This window comes from Cnephaeus nilssonii (assembly GCF_951640355.1).
Source record: "Cnephaeus nilssonii genome assembly, chromosome: 22".
In the NCBI taxonomy this organism is placed as follows: Eukaryota; Metazoa; Chordata; class Mammalia; order Chiroptera; family Vespertilionidae; genus Cnephaeus; species Cnephaeus nilssonii.
Window position 1 is genome coordinate 4,360,012 of NC_137093.1, and position 14,688 is coordinate 4,374,699.

Genomic DNA, 14,688 nt, shown 5'->3' on the forward strand with positions numbered 1-14,688 from the left:
GTTCTGACCACAATCAAAAAGGCAACTATGGGAGGTAGTAGATATGTTAATTCATTTGATTGTGGTAATTATTTCACATTGTATGCATATATAAAGACACTAGTAGCCCATTTGCAGGAAAAATCCTGCAAGCGGCTGCTGCGGCCGCATGTGCTGCCGCTGCCGCCGCTGTTGTGGCTGCCGCGCTTGCACCCGCGCGCCACTGCCACCCGCCCCGCTCCGCCCCACTCCGCCCTGCCCCGCCCCGGCTTTCCCTCTGGCAGCCATCTTGCTTTCCGCTTTTCCTCCGTCTTCTTTCTAAGTTGTCTTCAGTCTTCACTCCTCCCTCCCTCCGTGTATGCAAATTAACCGCCATATTTGTTGGGTAATTTGCATACTCGCCCTGATTGGTTGGTGGGCGTGGCTTTGGATGGTGGGCGTGGTTTTGGTGTAGCGAAGGTGTGGTCGATTTGCATATTACTATTTTATTAGGTAGGATCATATTGTATACCTTAAATATACAGATGCTCCTTGACTTATGATGGGGTTATATCCTTACAAATCCATTGTAAGTTGAAAATATTGTAAATCAAAAATGAATTGAATACACCTAACATACTGAACATCATAGCTTACTTAGCCTACCTTCAATGTGCTCAGAACACTTAAACAATAGCCTACAGTTAGGCAAAATCATCTAACACAAAGCCTGTTTTATTATTATTAAGCGTTAAATATCTCATGTAATTAAATACTGTACTGAAAGTAAAAACAGAGTGGTTGTATGGGTATTCACCATTAATACACATAGTTGAAAATGTGCTGGGCCAGAAGGATGGCTGAAGCATTGCTGGGTGATGGGGGTGTGACAGCACCAGGGTCATCGCTATCTTTCTCTTCTGATGAGGCTGGAGAAGAGCTGGTTTCTACTGACTGTGTTTCACTTTTGCACATTGTGAAGTTGAAAAATTGTCAAGTTGAACCACCATAAAGTTAGAAATCATCTGTACACAATTTTTTGTCAAAAATAATCTTTAAACAAAAATTAAAGATAGTTTCCAGGTTGTGGTACAGGAAGAAAGATTCCCTAGGTGAGGAGGCGGAGCTGAGGCAACTAGAGTTAGTAAGTCAGAATGCAAAAAAGAAGAAAGCTTACAAAGAGAGAAACTTTAGAGATCTGCAGATATATACCCTTTGAGCAGTCATCAGTGTGGGTCAGTGCTACGTGCAAGGAAATGAGCTAAGACTGAGCAAAGAACAATGTGAAAGAATTAAAAGGAAAAGTACCTGTTCCCTCCAGCGAGATTGGAAAAAACTTATGATTCATGTGGCATTGGGTAAGGAATTCAGAAAGGTCTTGCTTCAGTGGTAGGAGATAATTACCCTAGACTGAACATTGCTTCAGACCTGCCTAATAAATCATAAAAGCAGGACCTGAACAAATTAAACTATTTCCAGGTAACTAACAGCATCCCAGAACAATGCTTAAGAAGATTTATAGTACTACTAGAGGCCAGGTGCACAAAATTCGTGCATGGGAGGGGGGTTTCCCCTTAGCCCAGTCTGCACCCTCTCCAATCCGGGACCCCTTGGGGGATGTCTGATTGCCGGTTTAGGCCCGATCCCAGTGATTGGGCCTAAACCGGCAGTCGGACATCCCTCTCACAATCCTGGTCCACTTGCTCCTAATTGCTCACCTGCCTGCCTGGTCGCCCCTAACTGCCCCCCCACCCCCGCTGGCCTAATCGCCCCTCACTGCCTCTGCGTGCTGACCTGATCGCCCCTAACTGGCCCCCCCTGCCGGCCTAGTTGCCCCTCACTCCCCCCCCCCCACCAGCCTAATCGCCCCAACTGCCCCCCCTGCCAGCCTGGTCTTCCCCAATTGCACCCCGCCCCCCTGCTGGCCTGGTCGCCCCTGACTGCCCCCCCCCCCCCCCGCCGGCCTGGTTGCCTCTTACTCCCCTCCTGCCGGCCTGGTCGCCCCCAACTCCTCCCCCCGCCCCCTCCTGCCGGCCTGGTCGCCCCACACAGCCTGCTTGTTCAGTTGTTTGGTTGTCCCTCACTAATCCCCCTGTTGGCCTGGTAGCCATCTTGTGAGTGCGTGAGGGTCAATTTGCATATTACCTCTTTATTATATAGGATAAAAATATCAAGCAGCCAATAGGAATGTGAAAATATTGAGATAAGGTAAAATTCACAAAGTCTGGCATACAAGCAAAGATTGCCAGGTAGCAAAGAGAAAGGAAAACATAGCCAGTAATGAGAATAATCAAAACCAACCCAGAGCTGACACAGATGTTAGATATAACAGAGAATTACATCAGAACAGATAGTATAATTATTACATATGTATAAAAGTTAGCTAGATATTCTAAACTACCCAAATTAAACTTTTGGAAGTGAAAATAATATCTAAGATAAATACATTGGATGGGATTAACATCAGTTAGTCATTGCAGAAGAAAAGATTCATGAAGTTGAAGATACAACAATAAAAACTACAAAATGAAATAGAGAAAAAGTGAAAAAAATTGTTAATGAAAAGAACATCCAACGGCAACCTCCAATGGCCTAATGTATGAGTAACTGGAGTCTCTGAAAGAGAGGAAAAGAAAGGGAGGAACAGGAAAATACTTGAAAGAAGGAATGGCCACGCCCTGGCTGGTGGCTCAGTTGGTTGGAGTGTCGAAGCATGCATCAAAAAGGTTGTGGGTTTGGTTTCTGGTCAGGAACATGCCTGGGTTGCGGGTTTCATCCCTGGTCAGGATGAGTACAAAGGCAGCCAGTTGAGGTTTTGCTCTCACATTGATGGTTCTCTTTCTCTCCCTTCCTCTCTAAGATCAATTTAAAGACATTTTAAAAAAGAAAGAATGGCCAAAATTTGTTCACACTTGATAAAAACTATAACCCACAGATCTAAGAAACCCTGCTCCAGGCATAAGAAACATGAAGAAAACTACACCAATGGCACATCATAATCAGATTGCTCAAAACCAGTGATAAAATTGAAAACCAAAAAGCAGCCAGCAGGGGCAGGGGGCAGGGGGCAGAGACGTCCGTACATAGGAATAAAAATAAGAATGGACATCCGATTTCTCACTGAATTCAAGTACAAATGAGAAGACAGTGGAACAACTTTAAAGTACAGAAAGAAAAATTGTCAACATAGAATCCTATAGCAAAAATATCTTCTAAAGATGAAGACAAGGTAAGATGTTTTCAGATACACAAAACCTGGAAGAATTCATTACCAACCTGCACTACAAGAAATGTTAAAGAATGGATTCAAACAGATTAAAAATGGTATCAGTTGGAAATCTGGAGCTACACAAAGAAATGAAGATCAAGAAATGGTAATTACATTGATAAATATAAAAGGGTTTTTTTAACCTAAAATTGTTTAAAAGATAATTGAGTGTATAAACAAAAATATATCATGGAGTTTATAGCATAACATGTAAAATGCATGGCAATAATAGTACAAAGGTTGGGAGGGGAAAAATAAATGTAACCACTGTAAGATTTTATACTGTACACGAAGTAGTATACTATAACTGGGTTAAAAATGTATACTATAAACTTTAGCAACCACTAAAATAAAAGAACAAAGAGTTATAGCTAATAAGACATCAAAGAAGATAAAACAGAATCATAAAAAAATACTGTATTAATGCAAAAGAAGGCAGGTAAAAGGGAACCAAAAAAAAAAAAGATAGGACAAATAGAAAACAAATCACATGTAATTTAATCATAGTAATAATCACATTATATGAAACTGGCCTAAACACCCCCTAATTAAAATATAGGAATTACCAGATTGAATTAAAAAGCAAGATCCAATCACTGCTATAAATATAAAGCCAGAAAAAATACTTAAGAGTGAAAGAATGAGAAGAGATAACCTTGCTTATACTCATCAAAGGGAGACTGGAGTGGCTATATTAATATCAGACAAAGCAACTTTCACAGCAAGTATTACTACAAAGAAGGTTGTTTAATAATGATAAAGGGATCAATTATGCATAAGATGTAATAATCCTAAATGTTTATACATCTATTAAAATATCTTAAATACATGAAGCAAAAGCTTATAGAACCGCAAAGTGAAATAAATCCATAAATGTAGCTGAAGATTTCAACACCCCCCCCCCCCACCCCACCAATAATGAATAGAACAAATGGTCAGCAAATCAGCAATGCTATAATGGCTTGAACAAATCCAAGGTCACAAAGATTTACCCCCATGTTTTTGTCTAAAAGTTTTATAGTTTTAGCTCTCAAATTCTTTAAATTTAAATTGGTTAAAATGAAATAACATGTAGAATTCAGTACCTCAGTGCACTCCCACATTTCGGGTGCTCATGTGGCTAATGTTACCACATTGGTCAGTATAGATGCAAAACATTTCCATCAGCACAGGAAGTTCTTTTGGACACACAAACACCCTCAAATCCCTTTAAAAGAGCATAGAAAATGAACTAAGCACTTGAACAGGTTGTTCACAAATAAGTGGGCAAGCTCATATACATAAAAGTGTTCAGAGGTAAAGAAGTCTAAATTGAAACAGAGGTAGCATTTTTAGTCCCCCATACTGACAAACTTCCTTCAGATCTTGACTCAGCAGTCACACCAATGAGGCCTTCCCTGCCCACCCTATTTAAAACTTCAAGCCTAACCTCTCCATTTCCTGCCTTTTTCCTTAGCTCTTACCGTTAATAGGCCATGTGCTTATTAACATACTTCTCTTGTTTATTGTCAGTCTCTCCCTCTTTCCATGTAAAGCCTGTTTTACTCACTATTTATTGTCCTTCCAGTATCTGGAACAGTCCCAGATATAATAGAAACTCAGATATGTGTTGTTGAGAAAGCTGACAAGGTATAGAGTAAATTGGGCCAACCATTCTGGAAGTAGTTGTGTAGTATAAAAGTCTCAAATTGTGCTTGCCCTTTGACCCGACATTTCTCCCTCTAGGTATTTATCATATACGGAAGTAATTAAGGATGTGCTGGAAGATTCAGCCACAGTGGAACGCTTTTAAAACTCTTGAACTCTGACATATTGGAAGGAACGCAGATTGTTTTTGAAATGTGGCAAGAACTATTTTGCAGAATTGGTCAAAGAGACCTTCCTTTCTCTCCTGACACCTTAGCTTTTAAAAATACTGTTTTGTTACTGACTTTTTAAACCTACTTCTCTCTAAAGCAAAACTAAAACTACCTGTCCAATTTTTCCACAGGTCCCTTAATATGGACTTTGAAAATCAAGATAAAGAGAAAGACAGTAACAGTTCTTCCGGGTCTTTCAGTGGCAACAGCAGCAATAATAGTAAGGCGCCTTATGTCGGTTAACTTTCGTGCGTGTCGTCATTTCAACTTGATTATTTCTTTAACCCAGTTCATCCACTGGGTTCAAGATGTACGTTTGCTGTAACAAAATCTAATCTGTATGGTATAATTTGTTAGGTTATTATGTTTTGAATCTGAGCTGCTGAGTTCCTGTGTGCTGCTTTTAACTCATGCCTAAAAGCTTGCTGCTGGGGTTCTTTATCTTCCCAAAGATAAGCAAGATAGATGACTATCTGCCTGTTTATGACTTCATTTTAATATTTTGTTGAGGCTGATAATTTTGTTAGTGAATCATAAATTCATTCAGTGACTCTTAAAGATAGCTACTTGAAGTACTTGTAAAAACTAAGTACTGTATCTCTTCTGAATTTAAGATTCTATAAGAATACTTATTTAAAAAAAATACACAGAAGTGTGCTATATGGCAAATGCTCAGCAGCATTATTCATAATAGCCAAAAAGTAGAAACAACTCAAAGATCCATAAGATAGTGAATGGATTAACAGAACATGGTCTATCTATACATGAAATGCTGTTCGGCATTAAAAAGAATGAAGTGCATGCTGTACTATGGATGAAACTCAAAACAGGAGGTAGAATGCCATACCAATTAAGTAAAAGAAGCCAGACAGAAAAGAATACATATTGTATGAGTCATTTATATGAAATTTCCAAAAAGGCAAATACATAGAGACAGAAAGTAGATTAGTGGTGGCCTGGGCCTCGGGATGGGAATAATGAACTAGCCTGCCATGAGGAAATCTTCCTGAGGTGATGAAAGTGTTCTGAAACTATTTTATGGGGATGGTTTCACACTTGGTAAATTTACCACAAAAAAATGAATTATACGCTCAAACGAGTGAATTTTATAAATTGTACTTCACTATAGTGATAGAATATTGGTAATGTTTATTATAAAAAGAAAATGAATTAGAAATAAGGAGATTTGGTTTGATAATATTAAGAGATTGGTATTGGATGTCTACTATGCATTCGGCATTCTGCTAAGTATATTGAAAGATGCAAAAGTGTAAGAGCTGGTTCCCAAGCTGTCCCAGGGGCAGTGTGGGCAAAATCGTTTCCAAAGGGTGATAAATGCTAAGACAGACATAGCAAACACTGCTCCCCATCTGATACCTACAGTAGATACTTCTGACCCTTAGCATAGCCTCAGAATCCTTCTGAACAAGCACTTACTATCAACAGATCAGAGGAAGTACTAGAGGTACTTAAAGTCATTTTGACATTTATATACAAAGAGAGTAAAGAGAACCCAGCTGGTGTTGCTCAGTGTTGAGTGTAGACCCATGAACCAAGAGGTCCCGGTTCTATCCCCATGGGTTGTGGGCTCAGTCCCTGGTGTGGGGCATGCTGAGGGCAGCCAATCAATGACTCTCTCTCATTATTGAGGTTTCTGTCTCTCCTCCCTTCCTCTCTGTAATCAATAAAAAATATATTTTTAAAGCGTAAAGAGAAAGGCAAGTCAGGGTGAGCAACAGTGAGTCAGATTAGTGAGGGGCTCTTTTTCCTACAAAAGGTGAGTTTGACTTGAAACAGTGAACTTGGATTGGGGGAGAAGTCGTTGTTCCAGGTGGGAAGGACATAACAGCAGGCACAGAGAGCGAGTATGACCTACAGGTTAACATCACCCCTGAATCAGGAGGAAATACTAGGGATCTAATATAAAGTTAGAAAGAAATATGGAGGATCTTGGAGGTTAAATTGGAGATCACTTAATCTCTACTTTAGTTTCTCTAGTTATTGTAATACCCCACCAATGAAGTTATACTTGCCCATTTTACCCAGTTAAATGTGTTGTCCCCAGTAGTATAAAATGGGCATGATAAATGCAGTAAGTAGAGTCATTTAAGTATGAGTCTTTTCTTAAACTTATAACATAGATCCTTCCTTGTAGGAGGTAGAATGCCATACCAATAAATTACCAGGAACCAGGTAAAACCCAGTGTCAAGATCTAATTTTCAGGTTAAATTATTAGCAGCTTGCTATCTATCAACATTTCAAGCCAAATCACTTTATACTCTTGAAACTCTTAAAAATCCTGTGTTATATAGCATATATGCAAATGATGTACTTACACCAGATTATAAATCTGTTCTACATTGCATCACAGAAACCTAAGAGAAATAAAATTAAGTACAATTTTATCCTCAAATAAACAAGTTGTTAAGTTAGTCCATACAGTGGAAAGAAGATACCTGCAACATCAGTTTTTTAATTTCTCATTATTAATCAGCATGTAAAAAACAGGAAATGGTCATTTTCTTAAGTCTACCTCCTATGTTATGCTGAATTATCCTCAACAAATATATTTCTTCAGTGCCTATTCTGGGCCATGGATACCAGAAAGATAAGCACAGATTAAGCTAGAATGCAGTCCACACTCCACATAATGAAAGAAATGACCATTGCAGAGAAGGCCAGTACTTGATTATGGAGCATGACACCATTCTAGATTGAAGGAATGGCAGGCAGAATGGCATGCATTTATCAAAAAATCAAAGAAACGATAGCCTGAAAGATGAACAGAGGAAAAGAAGAGATTGTGTAGGTGCTAAAGAGATTGAAGTCACAAATGAGCAGCAGTGCAGAATTGGGGGAAGCTTATAAGAAAAGGAAGATATGGATTTAGTGTTAAAATTTTGGCGAGAGCCCTGGCCAGTGCCCCTCAGTTGGTAGGACATTGTCCCATGCAATGAAAGATGGCTAGTTTGATTCCCCGCCAGTGCACATGCCCTGGTTTCGGGCTCCATCCCCAGTAGGGGGCGTGCAGGAGGCAGCCAAGATCGATGTTTCATTCTCATATCGGTGTTTCCCTCTCCCTTCCTCTCTCTCTAAAAATCAACTTAAAAATCTTTATAAAAACAAAGATTTTGGCAAGAATGTTCTGAACCATTTGAAGGAGAAAGTGAGTGCTAGAAAGAGGTTTCTTAAAGGTTGTATTTGCTTACTCCCAAAATAAATAAGAATCAAGACATGAAAATGAGTGAACTACAGCTAGGCATAACAGCATGGATATTTCTCACAAGGTTGAGTACAAGAAGCCAGACACACACAAAAATACATATTGCATAATTCCATGTATATAATAAGTTTAACAGGCAAGATAAATATGTATTAGTATTTTAAGGTGCATGGTTGGGTAGAAAACATATAAAGTAAAGCAAAGAAGAAAGAATCATGAAAGACAGCTAACCCTTTGGAGGGGGGAGAGAGAGATTAGTGAGGAGGAGGGCACAAGAAAAACTTCTGAGGTTGGCCAGGTTCTATTTCTTGGCCTGGGAGAAAGGAGCTATGTGATGATTCACTGTGCTCCTCACGTTTGTTTCATGTTCTTCTCTGTACGTGTGCTGTGTTTTACAATAAAGAGCGTTAGAAAGGAGAGGGCGAGGTCTCTCAAGGTCCTCTCTAATTTTCCCTCCTCTTGCTCTTTCTCATCACTACGCCTGCCCCAAGAAGTCTATTTGAAGATTTTTACCCCTGGTACATCAGTCCTTCATTTAAATTAGTATTAAGTGGGTTTTTTTTTAAGTGCCCCTCCCTTCCCATCCTACCTAATAATAGACAAATATGCAAATTGACCGTACCTTCGCTATGCCCGCGATTGGCCAGGAGGCGCGGGGGGCGGGACTTGGGGGGGGGCGGCGGGATGCTGAGCTTGCGTCGCCAGAGGCGGCACAAGCTCAGCGTCTGCACCAGGGCTGTGCTGCGGCACAGAAGGGGCCCCTGGGGCAGCGAGCTCACGTCCCGCCGGGGACCATCAAAAGTGGGGGAGCTGGGTGCCTGTCCACTCCGGCACCAGGCCTTTCAGAAGCATCCCCCGCGCCGGAGGCTTCTGAAAGGCCTGGTGCACCAGCGGACAGGCACCCAGCTCCCCCGCGATCGAAAGCGAAAGCGTGTAGGGGACCCTACACATGCATGATTTAATCATGCACTGGGCCTCTAGTTATCTAATAACGTGAAGTCCTTTACTAGGTTTCCCATATAGTTTATTTTAACTATGAGGATTGATGGAAACATACAGGTGGAATTCTCTTCATTAATAGGGACATACATCTTTATCTCCCCATCTACACTCTACACTTTGTAAGATCTGGAAATGACTTTTTAAAATTCCTCATGTTGCCTACTATATAATAGGTGTTCAATAAATACTTCGTTAAAAGAATGCTTCCCTCTTGGAGGTACAAAATCAGTAACTTTCTTAATTATCAGCAATACATTGGTGTATTGCTTGATGTCCGCTTTATGATCAGACATATAATTAGCCTATAGCCATGTTCGCTGAGTGCTAAAAATGTCTCTGTACATAATTTGTAATTCTAACACCAGGCATTTTTCTTTTGTTGATTTTGGCTTTAAATATAATGCAGCTGCACTTAAGTCCTCCCAATTATGGCTGCTCTGTTTGCTTTGCTGTTCTGTTTTGATGTCCCTGGATTTTGGCTGAAATTTTTAATTACTAGCTCCTTTCCCTTCAGGACCATTTTCTACAGACCTTTAGAAAGGGCTGTATTGAAGTTGTGTACACTGTATTAGGTAGCATATTGTTGGCAACTAAAGGAGCTTAACTTGTCATGTGACATTGCTGTTCGGTAAGCTCTCTTGGGCATCCTTCTTTAAAACAAATGGTGGAAGCAGTGTCCAATACCCCCAGTGAAAAATCTGTGCTTTCAAAAAAGAAAACACTGCATTCAGTCTAATTCTAGAAAGGTTCTTTGTATTCAGTTTTGCATTTTAATTGCAGAATGAATTTCTAAAATTTAGATTTATTATAAACAAATACTTCTCATGCCTGACTTACTAAATAGTCTTTGTTCTAGCCAGCCATTTAATTTTTCTGTTCATATTTTAAACGAATATAATTAATCTGTAGACTATATGATGCTTCATTTTACAGAAAAGCGGGTGTATTTTAAGATTTATAGGTTTTTTTAAAAGATTTGTTTTTATTACCTTATAATAAAAAGCATTCATTTGAGAAACCATTATTTTCTGTTGTGAAAGGCACCTAAAATTTTGTAGTTTCCTCTAGTTCTTTGAACTATTATAGAACACTAAAAAAAAAAAAAAACCCACAAAACTAAGTGAAATATAGTTAGAGATTTCATAGAGTTTTGTCTTATAAATGTCCGTAAGCTACCCCCTCCCCCCGGCCCCACCAAATGATCCATGGGCTATACTGAGATACAGCATAGACCTCTTCTCCAGGTCATTTCTGTTTGTCTTTTTTTAAAATATATATTTTTATTGATTTCAGAGAGGAAGGGAAAGAGAGATAGAAACATCAATGATGAGAAAGAATCATTGATCAGCTGCCTCCTGCATGCCCCTTACTGAGGATCGAGCCCGCAACCTGGGCATGTGCCCTGACTGGGAATTGAACCCAGGACCCTTCGGTCCATAGGCCGATGCTCTACCCACGGAGCCAAACTGGCTGGGGATAATTATTTATTTATTGATAGATTTTATTGATTTCAGAGAGGAAGGGAGAGGGAGAGAGAGGTAGAAACACCAATGATGAGAGAGAATCATTGATCGGCTGCCTCTTGCACGCCCCCCACTGGGGATCAAGCCCGCAACACTGGCATGTGCCCTTGACTGGAATTGAACCCAGGACCTTGAGTCTGCAGGTCGATGCTCTATCCACTAAGCCAAACCGGCTAGGGCTTCTGTTTGTCTTGACATACAGATCACTCTTCCTAAATTGAATTATTCTATTCCTAAGTGAATTATTTGACTCATCTACCCAGCTAATAAGCAATTTTGTTTTGTAGAAATATTTAATATTTTATTTCACCAAAATCCCTAAATCAGGGGTCCTCAAACTACGGCCCGCGGGCCACATGTGGCCCGCTGAGGACATTTATGTTCATAGTTTTTTTTTTAAACTATAGTCCGGCCCTCCAACAGTCTGAGGGACAGTGAACTGGCCCCCTGTTTAAAAAGTTTGAGGACCCCTGCCCTAAATAATGTTCTTGGGGATGGGTAAGTTTACCGAAGAACAATTTTTAAATGTTGGTTGATAATTGCAACCTTTTGTGTCTAGTTACATTCATCCTGGGTTTGGGCCTGGGCATTGTAATTTTTTTTAAGCTCCCCAAGGTGATTCTGATGATCAGCCAAGAACAGAGAACCACTGTGCTAAATACTTTCTATTTGTTCCTTAAAATGTCCCATAAGATAATTTTTCTGATTTGCTGTTTTCAGATGTTATGTTCTCTCCCTTTCCCCACCCCCAGTCAGTCATCAACTGTTAGCAACAGTGAGGAAGAGTTATTAACATCAGTACATTAAACCCACAGATGATGAGAAATAATTTTAGTCAGTGGGTTTAAACTACCTTTTACCAAGCCTATACACAAGACTCCAAATGTACTCAGACTGACAAATCTGAATGTTTACTACCTTCAAATGTTCTTGATTTCACTTCTGTTTTTGTTCTTGACACCCTGTCACCCAGATCGTTAGTACCTCAGTTCAACAAGTATTTTTTGAGCAGCTACTAGAATGAAGGCATTCTGAGGAGAGCAAGTAGTTTATAATCTCATCTGGCAAGAGAGATTTAGGAGGCCTAATGAATCTATATCTTATATACTAGTCCCTAGAACTGTCTGCATTCTAATAAGTTAATGTATCTAAAGTACATGGCATGCTGTACATTAATATGTCCCTTTTCCTCTCTTGTAGGTATCCAAACTATTGACTCTACCCAGGCCCTGTTCCTGCCAATTGGAGCATCTGTCTCTCTCCTAGTTATGTTCTTCTTCTTTGACTCAGTTCAAGTAGTTTTTACAATATGTACAGCAGGTAAATTAATTTCTGTCTATTCTTAACATTAACCTAAAAGGAAATGTGTTCGCCATTTTTTATCATCATTCAAAAGTTAAGACTTACTAGTTTACACTATGCCATTCATCAAGTTTTTCTTTATAAGTCTGGCTTTTCCTCCCCTCCCTCCTCCTTGAGCCACTTGAGACACATATTTCAAAACTGCCAACATAATCTGAACAAAAGGCCAGGGGTTGAAACCTCATGAGCTTTGTGACACCAGAACAGGATCACTTTGGCTGTGGCTCCTTGTCTGGTAGGTTACCAGAAAGTCCAGTTTGGCTCAGTGGTCATTGGCAACCCTTACTGATATTTCCACAGGTAGAAACATTGATATCTAATCAAGGTAATTCGACTGTCAGCTCTCTGATCAGTTTTTAAGCTAAGCAATGATGGAAATGTATAATATATGAACAAAATGCTAGACTTGTTAGGGGATAATACCTTAGCCCGCTATTTATCTCTTCTTGTTGAGATAGAAGAGAATGAGAAAATCGACCTATGCCTCCCCTACTTCATTCAAATCAGGCACTTTTTTTTTTAAAAGAGCTTATCTGTGCGATGCTGAAGGAAAATACTTTTCTTCTCTGGTTAATTTGATTGTATCTACTTGCCGAGAAAAGTATTCTGGGAAATGATTACGTTTCCATAAGTCATGCCATTTTTTATAATGGGAAAATAAATCACACACAACAAAATTTAACTATACATTTTCTCTCTGTAGTTCTTGCAACGATAGCTTTTGCTTTTCTTCTTCTCCCGATGTGCCAGTATTTAACAAGACCCTGTTCACCTCAGAACAAGTAAGTTGGAAATTTCCTCTAAATTATAAACTTGTATGGTTTTTTTTCCACACTTGTTAGCATTATTAGGAGTCTAAATTTCTTTTTTTTTAATTTTTATTGATTGATTTGAGAGAGAGAGAGAGAGATTTGTTGCACTTATTTATTCATTCATTGGTTGCTTCTTGTATGTGCCCTGATCGGGGTTAGAACCCACAGCCTTTGCATATTGGACGATACTGACTGAGCTACCTGGCCAGGGCCAGGTCTAAATTTCTTATTCTTGTATTGACTGGAGCTCACACATGCTAGAAAACTGGGGAGTGAGATGTTTGATTTTTAAAATTGGAAGATGGTAACACTTCCTTTTGCACCTTTTCATAGCAGAGGAAATATAAACAAATGCTAGGAAGTCAGAGTCCTTGTAATATGCTTCCTGCTTAGCTTATTGAAAGATGAGACTTTTCCTTTTAAAGCAGCGCTTTCATTCTTTTACTAGTGAGTTAGTGGAATATGAAAATCGTGGTCGACTCTGACATTCTTTGCCTTTTATCTTTAGTTTAATCCCATTGTTCACACCTTAACTCCTACAGCTATTGCTCCATGGAAACAGAAGTCTGTTGTTGATGGAGATGCTATATGCACTTAGGAAACCATCACTTGGGGCAGCTAATATTCCCAGGAATTAGTGATAATCAGATAGATTTATCTACACTAATAAAAGAGAAACATGCAAATTGACTATCCCTCTGCTACGCCCACCAGCCAATCAGGAGCAAGTATGCAAATTAACCCAACGAAGATGGCGACGGCCACAGAGCTGGAGCAAGCAGGAGGCTTGGGTTGTTCCCAGCAACAGAGGAAGCCAAGCTTCCCGCCTGCCCCGGCCGCCGCTCAAGGAGTGGCTGGAGGAAAAAAAAAAAAAGGAGGGGCTGGGAGCCTGGGTCACTGGGGGGCGTGGCCAGCCTGAAAACAGTCCTCAGCCCCTTACCCAGGCTGGCCAGGCACCCCAGTGGGGACCCCCACCCTGAAGGGGGTGTGGCCAGCCTGAAAATGGCCCTCAGCCCCTCACCCAGGCTGGCCAGGAACCCCAGTGGGACCCGCCACACCCCCATGGAGTAAGAATCCCTGCTGGGGGGGGTGGCCAGCCTGCAAACAGCCATCAGCCCCTCACCCAGACTGGCCAGGTACCCCAGCGGGAATCCCCACCCTGAAGGGAATGTGGCCAGCTTGATAACAGCCCTCAGCCCCGCACCCAGGCTGGCCATGCCCCGCCCCCCCCAGCAGGGACCCTCCATGGGGGCGTGGCTGGCCTGCAAACCATGGCCCCTCAGCCGCCCCACGCCCCAAGGGAACCCCCACTCTGATCCGGGACACCCTTCAGGGCAAACCAGCCAGCCCCCACCCATGTACCAGGCCTCTACCTATACTAATAAAAGGGTAATATGCTAATTAGACTAGGAGACCTTCCAGGAGACCTTCCGGATGTTCTTCTGGACAAAGCCATGGTGGTGGGGCCGAGGTAGAGACAGTTAGAGGCCAAGAGGGGAGGGCAGTTGGGGGTGATCAGGCTGGCGGGGGTGGGGGGCAGTTGGGGGTGAGCAGACCAGCAGGGGGGCCAGTTGGGGGCAAGCAAGCCATCAGTGGGGGTCAGTTGGGGGTGATCAGGACAGCGGTGGGGGGCAGTTTAGAGTGAGCAGGCCAGCAGGGGGGCAGTTGGGGGTGAGCAGG

General features: G+C 41.1%; 1 protein-coding gene across 1 annotated transcript in view; it reads left to right on the forward strand.

The window, feature by feature from the left end:
• SPPL3 (signal peptide peptidase like 3) overlaps positions 1–14,688 on the forward strand; it is a 108,118-nt gene that overhangs the window by 79,304 nt on the left and 14,126 nt on the right. The window contains exons 3-5 of the mRNA XM_079762857.1: positions 5,217–5,305; positions 12,035–12,154; positions 12,900–12,978. Coding sequence (XP_079618983.1) covers positions 5,217–5,305; positions 12,035–12,154; positions 12,900–12,978 — 288 coding nt within the window. The remainder of the gene's footprint in view (positions 1–5,216; positions 5,306–12,034; positions 12,155–12,899; positions 12,979–14,688) is intronic.